This window comes from Perissodus microlepis, chromosome 2 (genome assembly GCF_051167445.1).
Source record: "Perissodus microlepis isolate ML-2025 ecotype Zambia chromosome 2, ASM5116744v1, whole genome shotgun sequence".
NCBI classification, from domain to species: domain Eukaryota; kingdom Metazoa; phylum Chordata; class Actinopteri; order Cichliformes; family Cichlidae; genus Perissodus; species Perissodus microlepis.
The window spans coordinates 9,970,515-9,992,355 of NC_140462.1; the positions used below are offsets into that span (position 1 = coordinate 9,970,515).

The following is a 21,841-nucleotide window of genomic DNA, read 5'->3' on the forward strand; positions in this document are numbered from 1 at the left end:
TCGCCAAATAATATGGATTTGGACCTCGAGAGGCTTTTTTGCTTGAAGCAAGACTTTTGCTTTGGCTTTAGTTCTTTTTCTTTATCACAAAATCTAAAGCGCTCTGCTGTTTTACAGAGGCCTTGTCAAGCTAAGGTCAGTCATATTTTTACTAGTGCTGGTTCAGATCCTGCTTAAACATTTGCTCAAACTCAAAAAAACCCAAACACATCCTTCAGGAAACCTGTTTGGAAATAAAGGCTGTTGCATTTCCAAACAGGAAATGTTGCTTACAAATACCCTCAAGGTGTCTTCTTAAAAATCCCAGGCGGTTTACACATGTTTATGTTGTTTCTCTTCATAAACATGTAATTCTGGGCTTCATCTTGCTCACTTAGTTTGTTCTTTATCTGGTTAACTGAAGTGTTCCCGGAACTCGCCCATCTGCTTTTTCCCGTCTCATTATGAACTCCTCTTCTGCACCTGTAAAGCTGCTAGTTTCTGGGAAAGATTCTGTTTGCACATGTGGTTTGTGTGCGTGTGGACCACAGCTGATTTGATTCCTCCTGAATGAAAGATTCAACGACCTTCTTTATCGATCGTACCAACATGGGTCAAATCGGGTCAGTTAGACAGTCTTAACGTTCTTTTGTTCAATAAATTTCCAAGTCTGACAGAAAACATTGAACTTAGGAACCATTTTGGTCTTACAGGGGCTATCCAGGATTACTTTCTGAAGAAATGGCAGGCTATAAGTTATAAGACCAAATTGTCAAATTGATGTAAAAGCAACAACAAAAAAAGTCATATGTTTGGTTCACAATTAATAGGCTGTGTGAACATGTTACACCATGCTAGGAGAAAAATGCTGACTTTTAAATGTCATATACTTGGAATAGATCCCATATGTTTTACTCTATTGAAGTGGTTTTGATTTCTGGAGGACTATTGATTGACTATTAAGTTCAGGAACGCCTTTCAACATAGACTTTAATTTGTGAATCATTTTGATCCAAAAATTTACTGGTGTGAGCAAATGAATAAATTTCATTATGCCATTGAATGTGGCAAATATTGACATCCCACTGTAAATTAATATTTCTCTTCTTTTCAGACCTGAGGAGGGCAACAACTGAGCCTACGAGGATACAAATATTACACTTAACAGCATTGCAAGCACACACTGTGCTTTTTGTTTCTCTCCAAGTGGCACAAAATGAAATCTGACAGCCAGCGTTACTGACCACGCAGCCTTAATTTGATGCACATGCTCATGTGAAGCATTTATGAGTAAATCTAATATTCTGATGACAGATACAATGGAACCTATAATGACTGTAGCAAGAGTCGTGTGGGCACTTTATGATAGACTGTACAAGCCAGGTTTGAAAAACTCAGAAACAGAACAGAGGGAGCATGTAAATGAACGTTTGTAGTGAAGTTTGAACTTTGTTTTCTAAATCTGAGTATGTGCTCGATGGTGTTACGGTTGCAGAATTTGCAAATGTTTCCCCTGAGAATTGTGTAAGTGTGTCTCAGTCCAGGTGTCTGTAATGTGATTAGAAACTCTGGATGCACACTGAGATTTGTAAATGTGTTCATTATTCTGCAAAATGTTTTCTCAGAATCTTGTTGCGTAATCATATTTTGACGTGAGTAGAAAAAGAAAAATCTCCCAATCCGTATTTCCAAGTATGTAGAGATTTTTCGGTGTGTAGAATGAATAAATATAAAGTACTGAGGCACAGTGCACACTAAGTGGGGTGGGGTCACAAATATGCACAAACATTTGCAGCTCAACAAATGCATTTTGTCAGTGTATATTTTCAAATTTGTTCACACATTAGATTTTTTTCATGGATGTACATTTCTGCACCGACATATTCTGAAAATTTCTAAATTATTTCACAAAGATTATTAAGGACACAGTGGTTGAGACACAGTTTCACAGCTCTTCAGATACATTTGCAAATATCGCTAGAGTAATACTTCCTCATATGACACATATTAAGAGTGTAATAAAATAAGCTATTTATTTTAAAAAAAATTACTGTCAATAAGACAGAGCAAATAAGTAAAAATGTGAATAAATAAATGCGAAGCCTAAAAAGTTCACTTTAATTGCTTATCTCTGTTACAAAAATGTCATGCATAACAGCTGTTTTATTAGCTTGGCCTGTGCACCCAGTACAGTATAGACCATATGAAATTTATAGTGATCAAAGTAAAACCCATATGACACAAGAGAGTCATGAATCTTAATTACAAAAAAGGAAAAAGAAAAAGAAAAGGTAATTCATGTCCTGGGCTAAATGTTGTATACAAGGTTGCCAGAGGTTGCCAAAGTCAAATATCTTGTAAAGTTCAGGTCAGTTTATTTCCTGGTCATGCTACACCAACACTTTTACCATGATTACTTAGATTTTGTCCATCTAAACTTTGTCTAAGCACCAAGTATTCACCAATGTCCCTCATCAAACTGTCATACTGTAGCTTTACTTACACAGGTAACACCCTGATTGTAATAACATGTAATAACATTTGTCTTGATGCATGCTCAATTATACAGGTAAGAAAATACCAAAAGGTTGATTCTGTTCATCTGGACGTAGCGTTTTCGATGGGAGAAACGTTTCGTAACTCATCCAATGACTACTTCAGTCTCACCTGACCTTAACCTTATAAACAGTACATTTTCATAATAACTGAAGCCAACCCACTGAATGAACAATGGGCTGTGATGTCAGGTCTTTGATCTTTAATATGAAATTGCCATTATCACTGATCAAAGACCACTGATCAATGATCAATACACCAACAGGCCAGTGGACACCCTTTCAATGATGAGGATGTACACATTCTGGACAGGGAGGAACGCTGGTTTGAGGGCAGAGTCGAGGAGGCCATTTACGTGAAAAGGGAAAGACCATCTCTGAATCGAGGAGGGGCCCTAAGGGTACATCTTTTGCCATCTAACAGTGCTGTGATTGCAGTCATTCCCCAACTCTCTGTGAATGGTACTCATGGCCATTAATCAATGGTCATGACAATTTGCATATTAATGATCAAGGAACTGACCTCACAGCCCATTGCTCATTCAGTTGTGCTAGTTTCAGTTATTGTGCAAATGTAATGTTTATAAGATTGGGGAACCCTGCAGTCAGCTGAGACTGAAGAAGTCACTCGGATGAGTGACGAAATGTTTCTCCCACTGAAAACGCTACGTCCAGATGAACAGATTCAGCCTTTTGGGATGGAATAACAGTACATCAAAAATCATGGCCCTAACATTATCAGATTTTGTTGTCATAAAGAAAAGCAAGAGAAATGTTAGTGCGATGTTGAGAGGAATTAGCTTCTATGTTTTGTATGTGTACCTGGTGCCAGGTATTGCAATTTCGAAAAGGAATATTAATAGATTAAAGGACAGCTTGTAATAATTCTGATGGCTACTCACAAATAGCTGAGTCCATGACTGGTTTGTGTGTCCGTATTGTCATGTGCCACAATAACAAAAATCACGCTTGTGATTGCAAAATACCACAGGCACTTAGTCTTTAATAAATAGTAAACATTAACTTCTGTTTCATATATACATGTATTGTACAAGAAGACTTGTAGATGCAGTTGCCGCACATTAAATGCACAAACAAAACCTTTTATACAAAAAAAAATAAAGATAACAAACTGGCCTTCAAAGTTTTTCTTTGGATAGAGATACCGTAAAAAGCCTTGCATACTTTCCTTTTAAATTTTTGTAGTTTTCCTATAGAAATAAATGCATGAGGGACATTGCTTTTAGCAGCAGTGACAAACAAAGCACCCTTGAATGTAAAAATGTTTTAATAAAAATGTGTATTTTTTCTTTTTCTCTGGTTATTTTTTGTACTGCTTACCTTAATGACATATTATAATTTACTATTTAAGCACCAAGTATTTGGCAATGTCCCTCATCAAACTGTAGCTTTACTTCCTGAGAGATAAGTAACTGCTCTGGAAATGACAACAGAATCCAACCAGTGTAAACTTTTGCAATTTAGTTTGCAGTTAAGTGAAATAGAAGCTAAATGTCTGCTTTGCGTATTGGCCACTCAACTGAAATGTATTCATATTTGTACTGTGCAAACTGCAGTCCTGGGCTGTAATCTGAAATGGGATGAAAATTTGGATTCTAGGTGGTAGATTTTGTTGCCGTGCGAGTGTCGGTACCATTGTACATTTTTTTTAATCTACATTATCACTGAATTCTTAAGCAAAACAAAGAGTGGTTTAGGGAAATAAAAGCCGAGCTTTGTAAAGTGCTGTAATCCTGGATGTACATTTTTTTTAATCCCTTCTGCTTCTCTTTATTGTGTGTGCACAGGCAAGGCGATTTGCAGCAATCATTACCCTAAAGGGCTTTACTCAAAGCAACTGTGCAAACATTTGACTGACATGACAGCTTTTTTTTCTTTCTTTTTTTGGTGGAACTACCCATTAGAAAGCATTGCGGCAGATAAGCGGTGTTTTCAGACAAAGTGTTCATCTCTATAAGAGAAATGATAAGGCTTGGTTTATTGTACTGCGTGGCCTCTCTTCATCCTCAAGAGAAAGTTTCGCTTCTCCTCTAGGAGCTCCTGAATGCGTTTGTTCCTGGTTCTTTCTCTAAGGTTGATCCGATGCTTTGGGATCAAGTTGTTCTGAGAGATGTCGCTCTCCGAGTTGATGACCCTGCTGTAAAAAACATCGATCGAGTTGTCTTCACTGTTTTTCTCAGCACTTCGTGGAGGCCTTAGAGTGGAGATGGTGGTGGTGAGGGTTGTTGGGTTTGCCTTTGTACCTGTGTTTGAAGATGTTGTGTCAACAGGTATATTCGCTGGGATGTACTCCGCCTGATCCAGCCAGGGTGAAGAGCTTAGCTCTGTCATGCCATCTCCATTTATGATTGGAAATGCCATGGTGAGGCTGTCCTCTATCACCATGGTGTTACTGACCACGCCCACATTTCTGTAGGACACGGTGATGTCATCACTACTGGGATTGCTACCATTGTCTTCTGAAGAGGGAGGGAGAGTAGTTGTGTAATAACGTGTTTTCTTCTTTGGATAAGTCTTTACCACCTTAAATCTACTCTTATCAACTTTGGCTTTTGAGTTTACACCACTTTTGCTATAGGACACTGTAATGGCATCACTACTGGGATTGTTATCACTGGGGACTGAAACATCGACGCTTTTAGTCACTGGCACAGTGATGTAAGGCATGGCTTCATTGGACGTTGTGATATCCTCGACAAAACTGTTTTCAGTTGGTATTACCAGATCATCAAAAGTACTTAGTGTTGTTGTTCCAGCATTTGCACTGTCATCATACCACGATTGAGTTTGATCTGTAGCTTCCATGCTATTACTGACATATGGGGCATTGATTCTTGATTTAGGGAAAAGGGAGGTCATTGCTGTACCAGTAATGCTTGAAGAAATAGTAGAAGAATCTCTATCCTCTATTGGGTGCTGCCCACTTGAATAGGGAGGGAAAGTAGTTATGTAATAATGTGTTTTCTTTTTTGGATAAGTCTTTACCACCTTAAATCTACTCTTGTTAACCTTGGGCTTTGTTAATAGGTTTGTGCCGCTTTTAGTGTAAGACACTGTGATGTCACCACCATCGCGATTGTTGCTACTGGTAACTGAAACATCAACGCTTTTAGTCACTGGGACATCTATGTAAGGCACGGCTTCCCTGGGCATTGTGACATCCTCGACCAAACTATTTTCAGTGGGTATTACGAGATCATCGAAAGTACTGAGTGTTGTTGGTCCAGTATTTGTGCTGTCATGGTACCACAATGGAGTTTCATTTGTAACTTCTACGTTATTAATGTTGTATGGCCCATTGATTTTTGACTCAGGGAAAAGGAAGCTTATCGTTGTACAGGTAATGCTGGAAGAAATAGTAGAAAAAAAGTCCTCTGTTGGTGGTTGCTTGGTTGAAGGAGGAGTAGTTGTGTAATGATGTGTTTTCCTTTTTGGAAAAGTCTTTACCACCTTAAATATATTCTGATTAACTTTTGCCTGTGAGTTTAAGCCACTTTTGGGTGCTGGTTTTGGGTTCTTTGGTGGCTTGTGCTTTGTAACTTTTATCTTTGGTTCAGTTTTCTTTTGAGTATTGGACTTTGGTGGAGCATCTTTTTTAGGGGAAGGTTTAATTTTTTCCCCTGGAGTCTTTTTGGGGGGTTTATTTGCTGAAGTTGCCTTTTTGGGAGCAGTGCTTGATGAAGTAGTCTTTTTTACTGGAGTAGTGTTTGGTGGAGTAGTCTTTTTTGGAGACGTGATAGCAGGAGTAATCTTTTTGAGGGTAGCGTTTGATGGAGTAGTCTTTTTGGGAGCATTGTTTGATGGGATAATCTTTTTGGGAGAAGATTTTGATGGAGTAGTCTTTTTTGGAGAAGTGGTCAATGGAGTATTCTTTTTAAGAGTAGTTTTTACTGGAGTAGTCTTTTTGGGAGCGTTGTTTGATGGAGTAATCTTTTTCGGAGTAGTGCTTGATGGAGTAGTCTTTTTCGGAGTAGTGCTCGATGGAGTAGTCTTTTTTGGAGTAGTGCTCGATGGAGTAGTCTTTTTCGGAGAAGTGTTTCCCGAGGTAACCTTTTTTGGAGTACTGTATGACTTCTTCTTGGGATTGAGCTTTGGTATAGAGGGTTTTCCTGGAATGCTTTTCGGGGTTGTATTCTTTTTTGGATTCTGCTCTGTTGGACTCGTCTTTTTCAAGGTTTTCTTTGGCGGAATAGTCTTCTTAGGCTTGGAGTTTTGTAGGATGTCTGTCTTTTTACTGTTTTCTGCTGGCTGTGTCATTGGCAGAGTGGTTGTTGTTGTGTCCGTTTTCAAACCAAATGTTACTGGTGTATTTGTAGATGTGTGCACCAGACTTTCAGTGCTGTTGTTTATGTCTGGAGGAGGCAAAGGCAGAGGATATGTAGTAACACTGCGAATGGTTGTGGACTCCCTGGTGATTGCTATGGAAGAAGTTGTAGGGTAAACAGGGGCCCTGGTGGTAGCCGGTGAATGAATGGTAATCATTTCTGCGGTACTCAGTGGGGTGGCATGAGGAGCTGTAGGGGTAGATGTAGGAGGATGAGCAGTAGACGCTGAACTAATGGTAGAAACTGATGTGATGACAACTTTGGAGGGTTGTAAGGTGGTGAAGCCAGAGCTTGCGATGCTTGTGGTTGGAGGAGATGTAACTGAGATGGATGTGGCTCTGGGGGTGGAGTTGGGGACAGGCACTATGTTAGGGACATTGCTGCAGGATTCGCAGCATATGCGCTGGTAGTCCGGTAGAGAGCAGTAGCGCTTCAGCACCTCCATGCGACAGAAGACAGACCGGTCTCCATGACAACGGCCTGTAAACAAAAAAACAGAAAGCTGAACAGAGAGGTAGAAGCTACGATAATATGTGTGTGTGAGATTGCTCTATGCTAAAGAACGTGAACAAAACTATATTGTTACAAATTGGCATTACTCTCAAGTTACGCATACATAAATCCATGCACATGTGAGTGAAAGTGCGTGTTGGTTTCACGCTGTTAGAAGTACAGTAGTAAAGCCAGACCACTAGCAGAGGATGCAGGAAGGAGGAAAAAGGAGAAAAATCCACACATCAAGAGCATTGATGAGAGTCATCCAGAGCAACTGAAATGGGAAAATAAGGGTCGCCAGTCTTGTGTTGCACCTATAAGAGATCAGGATTTTTCATCTAATTCTGGCTTCTGCTCATGTGTTTCTTCATTTTTTTCAGACGTGCAACATTTTCAGTTCAATATTAAGTCTACCACTTGACTTGTACCCTTTTTGTACCATGCCAGTCAAAAATAACTACTTTCGTATTACAGTATATACCAATCTGACAAAAAAAATCTAACCAGTGAACATTCCCATTAGGAGAAAGATCACACTTTTTAAAACGATTTTTATTGATACAACTTTGCTTTTGAGAATGACAGGAACTGAAACAATGAGATGTACGCCCCGCCCTCCCCTCTCAATATATAGATATATTTTTTTTCTTAAGAAAAATAATTCAACTGTATCGAAAGTTACAAGTTCACAGTCACTTTGGTAAAACACTTGATTACTTGGAAATCAACCAGTCAATCTGTTTATCGATTGAAGAAGAAAAAGAAAACAAAAGAAAACAAACAAAGATGAAATACATAAATGATATTTGCTGCTTAAATAAAATACATAATTTTCATGATGATGTAAAAACTGGAATGGCACATTAAGTGTCATATGAAACATTTACAAAACATTAATAAAATTTCCCTGATAAATCAAAGTGCATATAGACGCAGTGCACGTAGTCCATCTGAATGTTTCTTCAACGTTAGCCAAACGTTAGCCAGCCCCACGCAGCAGGCCAGTGAAGCCACGAAACAGTTACCCATAGTATAGAATATTATAGAAGAAGATAACAGTCATGAACATTATTAAATACAGTCAACACCAATGTTATATACAGTATCGCACTGCTAGGTCTGGCTTGGTCTCATACAGTCCAACTCCAGCAGAAGGAAACCTTGGATAGCTCGCTACATAGTCACAACAGAAATATGTGTTCACAATACAATGACAAGTCTGAAGTGTTTTTTTTTTTTTTTTTCTTTTTCTTTTTTCTTTTTTCTAGATGCCACATGTGTCAATACCCTAGGCCCTTGGAAACCCTTCCCAGTAGTCGGACATTGGTCCAACATCATCTTGGTAGGTTTGATGGTTGGCGGGTGTGAGTTTGTTACGTTGGTTTGAAGCTGCCTCTATTCCGAGTGAAACTTTGAATGAGTAAAGCCATCTCTTTCACAGATAAATGCCATTACATTCAATCCAAGATAAGGCATTGTTCATGTTTTCAATGTTCACCAAAATAAAATGAGATCATCGGACGCTCTAAAATCAAAGTTTATGAGGTATTTCTGTATCTGATCGCAATGTGTAAAAGCCCAAATGATGAAGCACCCTCTCACACACACACACACACACACACATACACGCGCACACACACAGAGACATACACAATCACACAAACACGCAACGATTAAGGACGCTCATTCATCTAACGCGTACATCCTCCCAAACACATATGCACAAAGACGCGCACCCACACCCACACGCACACCAGTGCACTCACGCACGGATCGATACAAACACACAGGTGATGGACGCAAATGTGCATGACAAAACGTGATCCTGGCCGTAAAGAAAACGAGAAGCAACAGTAAACCACTGATCCATCTGAGAAAATGGAGAGGCAAATAACTGACCAAGTCCTGCATAATATAGGTCTAACCCTTTCCCCCAAAACACTTTACCTTTATTAAATATTCATCTGTATTCATGTAAAATCAATAAAAAAATACACATAACAGTCAAGGATCTAAGCGATCAATAGCAGTCCAAAGATTTTAGGCAAATAAGCTACAGCTTATTCATGGTAAAACATTATTAATATTATTGTTACTCATATAGATTTATATTTATAGTTATATATAAATACAAATATATTTATAGATGTATTTGTTTAAAGTCTGCAAGCACAAATAAGCTGCATTTATTGAACTTTTGTATAACAGTCAAAGAGAGGATGGCTGATGATGAGGTGAAATGGGAAGCAACCTCAATTGGTCAAACTACCCTGTTTTTTTTTCTTTCTTCTTTTTTCTTTTCTTTTCTTTTTTTTTTTTTGAGTCGTCACCTCAGAAGACCCTCCCACAAAAATCAAAAGGTTTACTGACTTCACTTCCTGCCCCTGTGCTGAGTTCCTGTCAATCTGAGAATGGAACGTGGGATGAGACACCACTCTCATCCCCAAATGGAACCAATATGTCAGATGAGCACTTTAGCAAAGATGTCCTCAGATCACATTCACAGTAAAGCTTTCATATTATATATATATGTATATATATATATTTTTTCTATATAGATATTTATACCTTTTCTGTTTATTTTGACACCTGTTTCTCCCCCACATTGACAATGCGCTACAAAAAGAAAAAAGCGCAGCTGCATGATAGCACGCAGCTAGCTCGCGCAAATCACGGCCGCCGAATGCAGAGGGGGGGGGGTCCCCTCGCACGTGAACGGCTCTTCGACACATCTCAGGAGATGCCAATGAAAACCTGTTCGCCTTGCCACTACGAAATCCTTTTCACATCAAATTTTTTGTTGATCTTTTGAGTTTTCGACTGGCCAGCGGTTACAACACAATGCTCCACAAAGGAGACAGAGAGAGAGAGAGAGTTAGAGAGAGAGAGAGAGAGAGAGAGACAGAGCAAGAGAGAACCAACTAGCACACGCAGGAGCCAGAGACCTCCCCCAGTCAGAGCCGTCTCAGACACAGAGAGAGAGAGAGACAACATCCCCCCCCACCCAAAAGAGAAGCGAAAGCTTTTGCCGCTCGCTCACGGGCGTGGCACAGGCACAAGGCTTGGGGCAGGGGGCGGGTCAGGGGGCCAGCCGGGGCCGGCCCTGCAGGGACAGGAGGACAGAAATGGGCAGGGCCCAGCAGAGGACAGACATGCAGCTGCAGCTGCTGCTGTGGAGGCCAGGCTGGGAACTATAGAGGGAGGTTTTACGTGAGGAGATCTTCGGGAAGTTGGGGTTGGGGCGTGACAGCCACTGGATCAAAATGTTGCCGTTCTTGTTGAGGTCTGGTGGGCCCTCTGCAGAGAAACATGGAGAGAGGCATGGAAACGTTAAGAACTATAAGGGAACATGTGCAACATGTAACAATTTTTCATCCTTATCCTTTTAAGTCTTTTAGCACCCATCACACCTAGCTTCTACACTGATGCCAGGGGCTAAATCTAGTTTAGTTTTATCTGTTTATTAAATACATTACGCCTCCAGAATGTGTCTCTGACATTTCAGCTGAAGCTACGACTGAAATCGGTTCAGTTTGAACTGAAATATTTACATGCAATGACAGCGACCTTGTGACAATTTATTACATGGTCGTGACACATAATGTGTTGAAATTATATGTGTATTATCATGCCAACAATACCAGCTGAAGGCCATTTTCAAGCTTTACCAAATTACCTGTTGGTGACATGAGCAGAATCTCCATACTCAGATTGCATGGTGCTTGTGTAATGGCGGCTCAAAGCAAGGCAAGAACAGGACTCTCACACTGTGGACTATTGCCCCTGTTATGCTGCCATTTTGTTAGATATTTATCACATCGTTCTTACTTTTTTAATCTTGATTTGGTTAGTCAAGCAGTTTTACTTCATCTTTAGTTACATATTTAGGCAAGTAGCTGGTTAGGAGGAGAATGCTGTCACAGAAATAACTGCATGTAAAACATAAAAAAAAGAAACATGGTGTTGTGGTAACCATAGGCACTATACAAAAAATGGACACAGCCCCTCACTGATTTGTGGAATACCCATCTCGGTTTTTTAAAAACTGAATGTAATCTATTTCCAATTCTGCATGTTCTACATGGAGAGAAACAAAATATATCTATAGCACCACTTCATTATGTACATCTTTTCAACTGCTCATTAATGCAAGTACCAGTTCAATGCATTTATGCATGTACACATGGTCAAAACCAGTGAGCAGTAGTTCTCTGAGAGAAAATGCTTTGTTGATGCCTTTTGACTGCTTTAAAGTGATAGCAAGGTAACAGTAACTCAAATGAACACTTGTTACAACCAAGGTATGCAATGAATACCTCTAAATGCATAACACATTAAATCTAGCAAATGGGCTACAGAAGCAGAAGACCACACTGGGTGCCTCCACAAGTCACACAGTCTCACCAAAACTGGACAACAGAAGACTGAAAAAACATCAAACATGGCTGGTTTGTTGAGTTTCAATTTTTGTTGAAGGATTCAGATGGTAGGGTCAAATGTTAGTGTAAACAACATGAAAGCATGGATCCATCCGTCTTATATCACTTTTCAGGTGTGGGGACACCACAGCCAGTTTGAGTATTATTACTGACCATGACCATCCCTTTATGACAGCAGTGTACCCATTCTCTGATGGCTGCTTCCAGCAAAATACCGTGCCATATTATAAAGCTAAAATAATCTCAAACTGGTTTCTTGGATATATTAATGAGTACACTGTGCTCAATAGTTCTCCACAGTTACCAGATATCAATCGAATACAGCACCTGTGGGATGTGGCGGAATGAGGAAATCACATCATGGAACTGTGTGATGCTGCCATGTCATTATGGCCCAAAATCCCTGAGAAATGTTTCCAGCAACTTGCTGAATCTGTGCCATGAAGAACTAAGACAGCTCTGAAAGCAAAAGGGGCTCAAACCAAGTTCTAGGAAGGTGTACCTAATGAAGTGAGTACCCTGGACATTTTAAACCTCTAAAAAATACTCACAGGGTGGGCTCGCACAACACTTACTGGAACATGGTGTCAGGCGACAAACTCTTATGGTGTCTGGCTTACTGTCGAGACACAGGCCGATGGTGTTGTCCCTGGTGTGACACAAAGCCTGTCTCTGCTGGGTCCCATTACCACATGTCACTGAGCACTAGGGATACAAGAAATAAACACACACAATGCAAAAAATCACCACAAACTACTTACAAAATGTGAATGAAGTGCAAGCATCTTGAAGGCTCTAGTTTAGCCCACGTACCTGTGACCACGGTCCAACTCTCCACTGGGTGGGGCAGGGGAATCGGTTGCAGGATCTGCGTGACTCTGGACGGTTGTCGTTGCAGTGTTTGTTGTGGATAGCACGTGTTGTGTTGTCATCCGAAAGCTGGACGCAGCTCACCGATCGGACTTGCATGCCCGTCTTTCCACATGGCTTGCTGCAGTTCTGCCACTCCCCCGTCACCCAGCTGAATATATAACAGCAAAGAGAGGAAAGAGCATCGAGGGCCATCAAAACATATCAACCACAAAGGAGAACAAAGGGCGACCTAAATGCAGAAAAAGTTGCTTTAATCCGAGTGTGGATTCCTACTGTAAGTCATATTTTCACAGATGTTGTGCTTCTCATGTGAATACATACATGGGAGGAGGGCAGGCCTTCTGGTTGCAGTCCCTCATGTCACCTCTCGGTTTCATGTTGGACTTGTTACAGAACCTTTTATGAACCATCTTGCTGTCGACTTTTCTTCTGCAGCCGTATCGCAGGTACTGCTTTCCTAAAAAAGGGTGGAAAATCGGACATCATATAAGTCAAAGAAACAACGGTTTCACCATGAGAATTTTCTTTGTTCTACTGTACCTCCACCACAAGGTCTGGAGCAGTAAGACCATTTCTTTGGGGCCCATTCATAAGCGCTGTCCTCCACTAGCATGTTGTTCTGAATTCCAGAGTCAGAGTCTGTTCTCATCAAGTACTTGTACGACAAATTCACATCCTCATCCCCGTGTAATTTCATCTAAAATCCGACAGATCATCATAAAATTAATGAAGGAATCAAGATAATGCATAATTTCAACCACAAAATGTGATATTATGAGATTATTATGAAATTTAGGTAACTATAGATTCAATTTTAAAGTCATGTTGTTGCACACCATGATCAGAACTCCATGTCTGAGAGGCCCGGTTGACTGAAGGGTCTCCTTGTCATTGTCATTCTCATATTCCCACTCCACCCCCTTCTCTATGACCGAGTAGGATTCTGGCTTCTCCATGTCCCCGTTTATGAAGAACTGTCCTGATGCCACATTTTTCACCACTGCAGATGGGAGAAAAATTGACAACACTGCAATGAGCAAATCTACATTCCAGCATCTGGCACGGAAGAAAAAACAAACTCGAATTTAAAATACCTAGAGTGTGCGAGGTGGCTTTCAGCTCTTGGATCAGTAAGTGCCTCGTTCCACGGGGGATTTCGAGAACTTTAAAGAACCCTGAAATAAAACAGACATCTGGTTTGTGCCAAAAAGTCAATTTTACTGTTTCATACCAAAGAACTGCACCAAAGCCAGTAAAGCTCCCTTTCTAATTTCAATTAAATACCCTTGCACACTACTGAAAATCCCTTCAGTCGTGATTATTTTCATCCAGGGAAAACATCTGATTCTGAGAATTTTGCTGTTATAACATGGAACTCTCCCAACACCAAGGGTTAGATAATACTGTCATAAATATTAGGTTATGAAGTGATTGTTGACGTAACTTCTTGGCAATGCTCAAATGGAAACATGTGAGCTTGGATTTTTACTGAGGTTTCTGGCAATTTTAAAACCTTCCTCTAGAGGGCGATATTTAACCAAAAGATAAAATAAAATAAAAACAGAGAGTCCAGTATGACAGACACCAGCCAAATGTTTATACTATGCTTACCAGAATGACAGCTGGCTGCTAGACTGTTAGGACTGAGTCAAGTCTCCTTTATGAAACGAATTAAGGGTTATTCAGTGTGTTAGTGGGTTACCTTGTTTCTTGGCGTTACGTGAGATGGTGTCTTTGAAGATTTTGCAGCTGGAGTTGTCACCTCCACACACTCCACAGTTGTCCTCCTGCTCCGAGGAGCCGACTACTCCGTCACATCCCACTTTCTGTTAATAAAGAAACGTGGAATTTGACACATGCTGATCTCAGCACGTGTGCGGCTGTCTTTCCACGCGCATGCCCCTCACCTTACACTCCGCACCCACGCAGACACTGTGTGGGTCCTTGTATGAGCACCGCGTACCATCCAGGACCACTGTCTCCGTGAAGACTGCGGTTCTGGTCTCCTTGGACTGACAATGCAGGTAGCAGCGTTTGCTAGCTGGAAAGCGGACAAAAATGAACATAGAGAATGAAAACCACTATCCAAGTGATTGTCACAGTGTCACCCCTGTGGTCTGACTTGAAGATTTCATGTTTACAACCGACATGCGATTATCTTTATGCTCTGAATAAGCTCTCTGTGAGTCAGCACGACACTTTGTCTCATTGTGTCTGTCTGAGTGAGTCATACTACAACTGCATGAGCCCCCAGAGATGAAGCCTGGCAGATAGTCCGAGTGCGAACGAACACTCCTACTTCATCACATTTATTACAGATGGCTACAATCCAGAGACCTTGTCTTTTGGAGCGTTGACACTAATAAACAGGTGGGAGACATGCAACAAAACTGCTCAGTTCGATCACGTGGAGAAAACACAATCTTGTCAGGTTGGACTGAGAATGCACAAACAATGTACAAAATCCCTCCTCAGTGTTGTAAGTCTTTTGCTGCTCTGTGGCAGTTGACACATGCACACACATTACAGTGGAGAAGAAGAACTACAGAGGCTAAACAACAAAATATATAACCTCTATTTTCTGGTTCTTATCTGAGGAATCACCAGTCTAAGCAGACATGCCTAAACCTAGGTCTCCCCAGCTACCTCCTTCACTTCTTCTGGGGGGACACTGAGCCAGCTGAGAGACATAATATGTCCAACATGTGGGGCCTGCTCCCAATTAGATATACCCACAACACCGCACCTAGGAGGCATCCTAGTCAGATGCTTGAACTACTTCAACTGCCTCCTTTGAATGTGGATGACTGGTGGTGGCTTTACACTGAATCCCTAATTATGCACCAAACACTTTGCCCCATCTCTAAGAGTGAGCCCAGTCGCCCTTCACAGGAAGCTCATTTCCACTGCTTATATCCACAATCTCCCTCTTTTGTTCACTTCTAGCAGGTCATGGCCATAGATCAGGGGTAGGCAACTCCAGGCCTCGAGTGCCGGTGTCCCTGCAGGTTTTAGATATCACCCTGGGTCAACACACCTGAATCAAATGATTAGTTCATTACCGGCCCTCTGGAGAACTTCAAGACATGTTGAGGAGGTAATTTAGCAATTTGAATCAGCTGTGTTTGATCAAGGACACATCTAAAACCTGCAGGACACTGGCACTCGAGGCCTGGAGTTGCCTACTCCTGCCATAGATGATGGTAAGAACATACAGTATGTAGACCAGGGGTCCCCAATCCCAGTCCGCGAGGGCCGGTGTCCCTGCAGGTTTTAGATCTCACCGTGGGTCAACACACCTGAATCACATGATTAGTTCATTACCAGGCCTCTGGAGAACTTCAAGACATGTTGCGAAGGTAATTTATCCATTTAAATCAGCTGTGATGGATCAAGGACACATCTAAAACCTGCAGGGACACCGGCCCTCGTGGACTGGGATTGGGGACCCTTGATGTAGACTGATATAATGGCCCACACCTCTTAATCCTTGAAATCAGGCGTTTGCCATTTCAGCAGTATAAAATGAAGCCCATAACTATGCAGTCTACCATCACAAACATTTGAGAAAGAATCAGTTGTTGTAATGAACTCAATGGTACTGTAATAGGATGCCACCATTGCAACAATTTAGTTCTTGAAATTTCTTCCCTTAAAGATTTTCCACGATCAACTTTAAGTGGTTCTATTGCAAAGTAGTATTCAGGAAAGACAGCAACTCAGCCACAAAGTGGCAGACCACAAAAAATCACAGACTCGGGTCGCCAAGTGCTGAAGTTGGTGTGTAAAAGTCTCCAGTGCTTTGCTGACTCAATAACTTTAGAGCTCCAAATGTCCTCAGGCATTAACATCAGCACAAAAACTGGGGCTTTTTGGGAGCTTCCTGTAGCTCAGGCCTCAGGTTTTTGTTTATTCACTTAAAATGTATTTTTTGAAGAAAACAAAAACAACAATAAATAAACATCTGTCATTTAATTGTTTATTTATTATTTAATAATGTTGGTGTAGTAAATGTCCAAAATCTATGCCCATCTTCACATTTTTAAATGCCATCCAGCGACCAGATTAGAGCCTTTGCCTGGCTGATTCTTATGTTGGACAACTCTGGCATAGATGGACCAATAAATCAGCAGTTTCCCTTTCACATTGAGCTCTTTTTTTAAACCCTTGCAGAAGCTAAATCTCGCTAAATCTCCATTTTAGCTTGTGTCAAAAGTGCAAACTTCAAACTAAACATCAGTTTTTAATCCTAACATAGCCTAACTTCAGACATACTGTTCAACTATGTACAATAATACATGCAAAACCAAAAGCACTCTGAATTATATATAGTGTTATATTTTAGATCATTTCAAAAGATATTTTGGATTCAGGTATTTTTTTCAGTTTGACATTGCAAGGATTAGAGTTATGGTTAGCACATATGATGACTTAAACCTCAGAGGGTTAACACAAGAGATAAATATAGGTGAGGTTCTATGCATATAGATTAATAAACTATAGAAGAGAAACTAGAAGTTCACATTCAGAGCAGACACTGTACTTTGTCAGAGTCACAGTACACACACTTCTGGAGATGTCAAGCTATGAATTGAATTCAGTTAAACCTCAGTTTTTTTCCTCTCTCATAGAAGCATGTGTACATTAACACACATGCAAACACGAGCGCACACATCAAAAGGTAATTTGAGATGGTAAAAGCTTTGCTGAAAAATCTGCCATTTGGAAATAATAAAAATGGAGAAAACAATTTAGCAAAGCCTTCTTAGCTGACTTTGAGTAGCGTGACCTCTGTGTAGATAAGGAGACAGCTCAGCACTTTTCTCGAGGGCTGCCCTTTAGTTGGACGATAATTTAATATGTATCAGGAAGGCAGTGACATCTCAACTCAGAGGCAAGGGTGGAGCTTCACACTCACACAGTGTAGTGTCAAAGGTTTGGAATATTAATTGGATAAATTTAGGTTTGGGTTCTTTGTGAATATGAGAGTTTGTCCACATGTGCCAAATGTATGGATGCAGAAAAAGTTGGAAGAGGAGTTTAAATGACATCAGCAAAAGGGTGGAGAAAAAGAAGACACTGAGTTCATAGAAATTTGGTTTTAAAGTTGTGGCTTTTTGCATTTTTTTTGTGGGAGGGCGTAGCCATACTTCAAAGCTGCACCCACTGCCAGATGTCACTGATGATAGAAAAACACAACCTATATATATATAAATGCTCCACAACCCAGCCACATTCAAGACTGTGCTTCCTCCTGTTGTTGGCTTTCATTTATATTTATGACTTCCACAGTATATCATCACTTAAGGTTTGTCTGGTTCATATCTCCACCCCAATACATCGTTTGCACGTGCATACTCACGGTCTGGGTGTTCATAAGGCAGCCAGTGGTGCTTGTTGGTGTAGATTTCAGAGTGAAGGGCCCAAGTGTGGCACTGCTCTTCTCTTGGATCGCTGTAAATATCCTCACACTCGTTAGTGTTGCACATCTGGAATTGGGAATCCTCCCCCACGCATTTCCGGCCTCCGTTGTGCGGTCTGGGGGAGTGGCAGGTCAGAGAAGACGGGAATATTTTGCTCTAGATTATGTTTTACCTCTGAAACCTTAATCATTCACATTTTTCAATCATTTTTATAAATGGCTCCTCTATCAGGAGTGACACAATACCTAAAAGTGATATTTGTTTTTATACATGCAGTGGTAAAGAGTTTCCTACCTTGGATTGTTACAGCTGCGTGTGCGAAACTGTACTCCTCCACCACAGGTGCGCGAACACTGGCCAAACTCGCTCCATGCACCCCAGTTTCCATCTTGCCTCATGAGGTCGGGGGTCAGCCAGATGCAGTGACCTCTATAGCAATGCTGCAACAGTCCAAGCGCATAAGTTACCAATTGGAAATGTTGTACAATAAAATACATTTTCTTTGGCTTCCAGTAGCATTGCACTACACTTTATTGTACTAAAGCAGTGTATAAATACCTTCCCTTCCCCACACATGGTTCCATCAATGGGTGGCCCTTTCTTAGTCTTGCAGAAGAATGGATTGTCTGGGTGGCTACACCACAGCTGCTTGCATGGTTCAAATGTGCGATACTGTGGGACACAGAGAGAAACCCATTCTCATAGCTGAAAGCTCCAACTTCCAACACACGCTACTAGGATGAGATTAAACACTGAATAACGGAAGCACAAGTAGAGATGGGAGGAGAGATATCACAACAACAATAGCCACAACAATAGTATTATATCCAACACTAACAACACCAAACCTGTGCTGAGTCACTGCACTGTACATTATGCTCCACTGAGAGATACACAGCCATTCATGCAAACTAAACCAATGGATGTGTGTTTGCGTGAAAGAGACAAGACTCTCATAATGAGACAGCCTACAGTTAAGAATGTCACCGCGGAGGGCAGAGGGCAAAAGGTTTCAAAAGCCATAGAGTGAGGTCTCAGTGACCTCTAAAAATGCCCCTGGACACAGATCAAGTCCAAATTCTCCTTCTTGTCTGATATGAGCCACAGATGAGGATATCAACCAACCAAACCGAAGTGAAGTCCAGTGTCTGAGGGGCGGTGCCCTCCTCCCTCCAAAGGCTTTTCTACTCACCATGACCCCAGTGGACCTTTACAGGTCTTAGTGTGAGTCACAGTCAGTGGGTAGACTGCGGTAGGTAATCAGCAGTAAGATCAGACTGGAGGATCCTAAAAGCTGAGGAGAAAACATGGAAAAACAGCCTCTGTTCTGGCTAGGCCCTTTCCCCTTGGATGGGAAAGGCATCTTTCCAACCTTTTCCGCTCGTTTAAGTCGCGAGAGTGCCAATATAATGAGGCTCTTCCTGCCAGGGCTGCAGTGATTTAACACAGATTTTGCAGAAGAGGACTCGGGATATGGTACTGTTCAACTGCTGGATTGCACCACAGCCAACCAATGAACCAGTAGCTTCACAGTTGTTTTGAAAGATTTTAGCGCCACTTTGAAGCATTTTAGAATCCTGCAGACTAACATCCAACGTTAACATCCAAACTATGACAATGGGTAGGACAGATAAACAAAGTACAGTAAAAAGAAAAAAAATTGAAAATAAGGAGCAACATTACAAACAGTTACAACTTCAAATAGAAAAAGAAAGTCTGAGAAAATAAAAGACGAGGCCACATGTCTTCCAGGAGATGGGGTAACCTTACCTGCGTTCCTGCCTGCCCCGCCTTTTGTAGCTGAGGGGAATGAGTTTGACAAGAGAATAGAGGGTAATCTAGCAAGGTGTGCAAAGCCCCTGAACAAGCTGTCAGTCAATTAAGCAACAGCCTCCCAACAGCGTGCCACAGTGGCTTCACAGTCATAGAGCGGGTGAGGGTGACTGGGGTAAAAAGGCCTGGCAAGATGCTGCAGCTGGGTGAAGCTTTTCGTGTTTACAAAGAGCTGCTTGTGAGAGTTTCATGTAAAGGCACTGTGGTATCAAGGCATATGTAGTGTTATTATAAACAAATAAATAGTTGATTGCTATTTAACATTAACAACAGAAAAGAAGTATCTATCAAAACCAATTACCTGCTTTTAAGTAAGATGTCAATCCCACCAGAGGCCGGGAGAGGAAACAGAGGACATCAGAAGAACGTGAATAGCTGTGTATGAGTGACTCTCATTTCATTACAGTGTGGCCCTTGGTTAGTAAGGAAAACCTTCAGAGCTTAAGGGGTCACATAAAAAGTACATATGCCACAGTGAAATTCAGCAAACTGAACTGAATTAACTGATACAAGCAATTCAAAGCGAGCGAGAGGATAAAGCGATGCAAAGGTTGCAGAGGATGCCATTGTTGTGTTAGCGGAGTTTTCAGGTGTCAGTAAGCTAGCGACTGTATGCTAGTAAAGAGACTGTTTAGGACTACGCAGGTCTCTTACCGCGGTGCACGTCGTGTAGCCCACGCCGAAGTCAAAGCGGCACTGCTCGTTCATGGAGTAATGCAAACCAGGAAGTTGAGGCAGCGATGGCCAGTTGTGGTCAAAAGGGTCATCACGAAGACAGTCATAGGAACTGAAAGAAGAGTTTAAAAATGTGTTCATCTTTATTTTCTTTTTTCTTTTCTATGTACACTCTCGTCTGGCATTCTTTAGCCGTAAAACGAAGACTGGGACTAATATCATATTCTAGTATTGATAAATTAACAATTAAATGGTGTTATCACAATTTGGCAGACTTTAGTTTTCTCCCATTCTAATGACTTGAGCATGTACATCTGCTCACTGGATCACTTTCGCTCCACCAACCGGTTGCAGCAGATGGCACCCCTCCCTGAGCCTGGTTCTGCTGGAGGTTTCTTCCTGTTAAAAGGGAGTTTTTCCTTCCCACTGTTGCCAAGCGCTTGCTCAAAGGGGGCCATTTGATTGTTTTGTCAATCAAAACAATCAAATGGCCCTACAGCCATGGGGGTTTTCTCTCCACGATTGTAGTTTCTTTACAATATAAAGCACCTTGAGGTGACTGTTGTAGTGATTTGTTGCTATATAAATAAAATTGAATCGATAAAGTGGGATAAAACAGCAACTCTTCAACTTCAGTTTAATTTTGGGGAAGTAGAAAAATCTGGTGAGCAAAGACTGGTGTTGGCATGGCCCAACAATGTCTGCAGGTTTAAATGTGCTGTTGGGTGGCACGATGGCACGCGCCACACCGTATTCAAGCGATGTCTGAGGTGCTCTGTGTGTGACAGCTTCTTCCAATCCTCACCCGATGTGCTGCCTTCTCACTTGAACACTGGATTTTTCTACTAAAAGCTACTGTTTGATTTCTGAGGTGTGGCCAGAGTTCCAGCTCTCATCACCAGCAATGATCCCAAACATTAGAAGTGGATCAGTTTCACGCAGATGTTTCCTCTCTGTGTAATTTGAGGTCTACGATGAAAATCACAGAGCGCACATGCAAGTAATCAAAAAGGGACACTGAGGGAGTGAACTGGAAGAAGCAGCCACAGTGGAAGCAGTGAAGCTTTGCCCGAGAGAGTGCCATATAAAGGGAGATCAGTGATGAAACATTAGCAGAAACAAACACTTTAATTGGTTCAGTGTGATTTTAGCACGACTTGTAGATTTCCATGCTGTCAAAGCACCTAAAAAGTGATGCAAAGAAGTAATCAAGTGCCTTTAGA

The 21,841-nt window shown here is 41.3% G+C and overlaps 1 protein-coding gene across 1 annotated transcript in view; it reads right to left on the minus strand.

Annotated features, from left to right (window-relative positions):
* Nucleotides 1-3,509: 3,509 nt before the first annotated feature.
* Nucleotides 3,510-21,841, minus strand: part of LOC146392288 (A disintegrin and metalloproteinase with thrombospondin motifs 2-like) — a 134,743-nt gene continuing 116,411 nt past the window's right edge. The window contains exons 9-23 of the mRNA XM_084944799.1: nt 20,598-20,730; nt 19,881-19,910; nt 18,669-18,782; nt 18,405-18,550; nt 18,050-18,225; nt 14,595-14,728; nt 14,390-14,513; nt 13,782-13,862; nt 13,524-13,687; nt 13,228-13,384; nt 13,009-13,144; nt 12,628-12,835; nt 12,390-12,519; nt 10,586-10,672; nt 3,510-7,360 (exon numbers count right to left, since the gene is read on the minus strand). Of these exons, the coding sequence (XP_084800925.1) occupies nt 4,533-7,360; nt 10,586-10,672; nt 12,390-12,519; nt 12,628-12,835; nt 13,009-13,144; nt 13,228-13,384; nt 13,524-13,687; nt 13,782-13,862; nt 14,390-14,513; nt 14,595-14,728; nt 18,050-18,225; nt 18,405-18,550; nt 18,669-18,782; nt 19,881-19,910; nt 20,598-20,730 (4,648 nt within the window). The 3' untranslated portion in view covers nt 3,510-4,532. The remainder of the gene's footprint in view (nt 7,361-10,585; nt 10,673-12,389; nt 12,520-12,627; nt 12,836-13,008; nt 13,145-13,227; nt 13,385-13,523; nt 13,688-13,781; nt 13,863-14,389; nt 14,514-14,594; nt 14,729-18,049; nt 18,226-18,404; nt 18,551-18,668; nt 18,783-19,880; nt 19,911-20,597; nt 20,731-21,841) is intronic.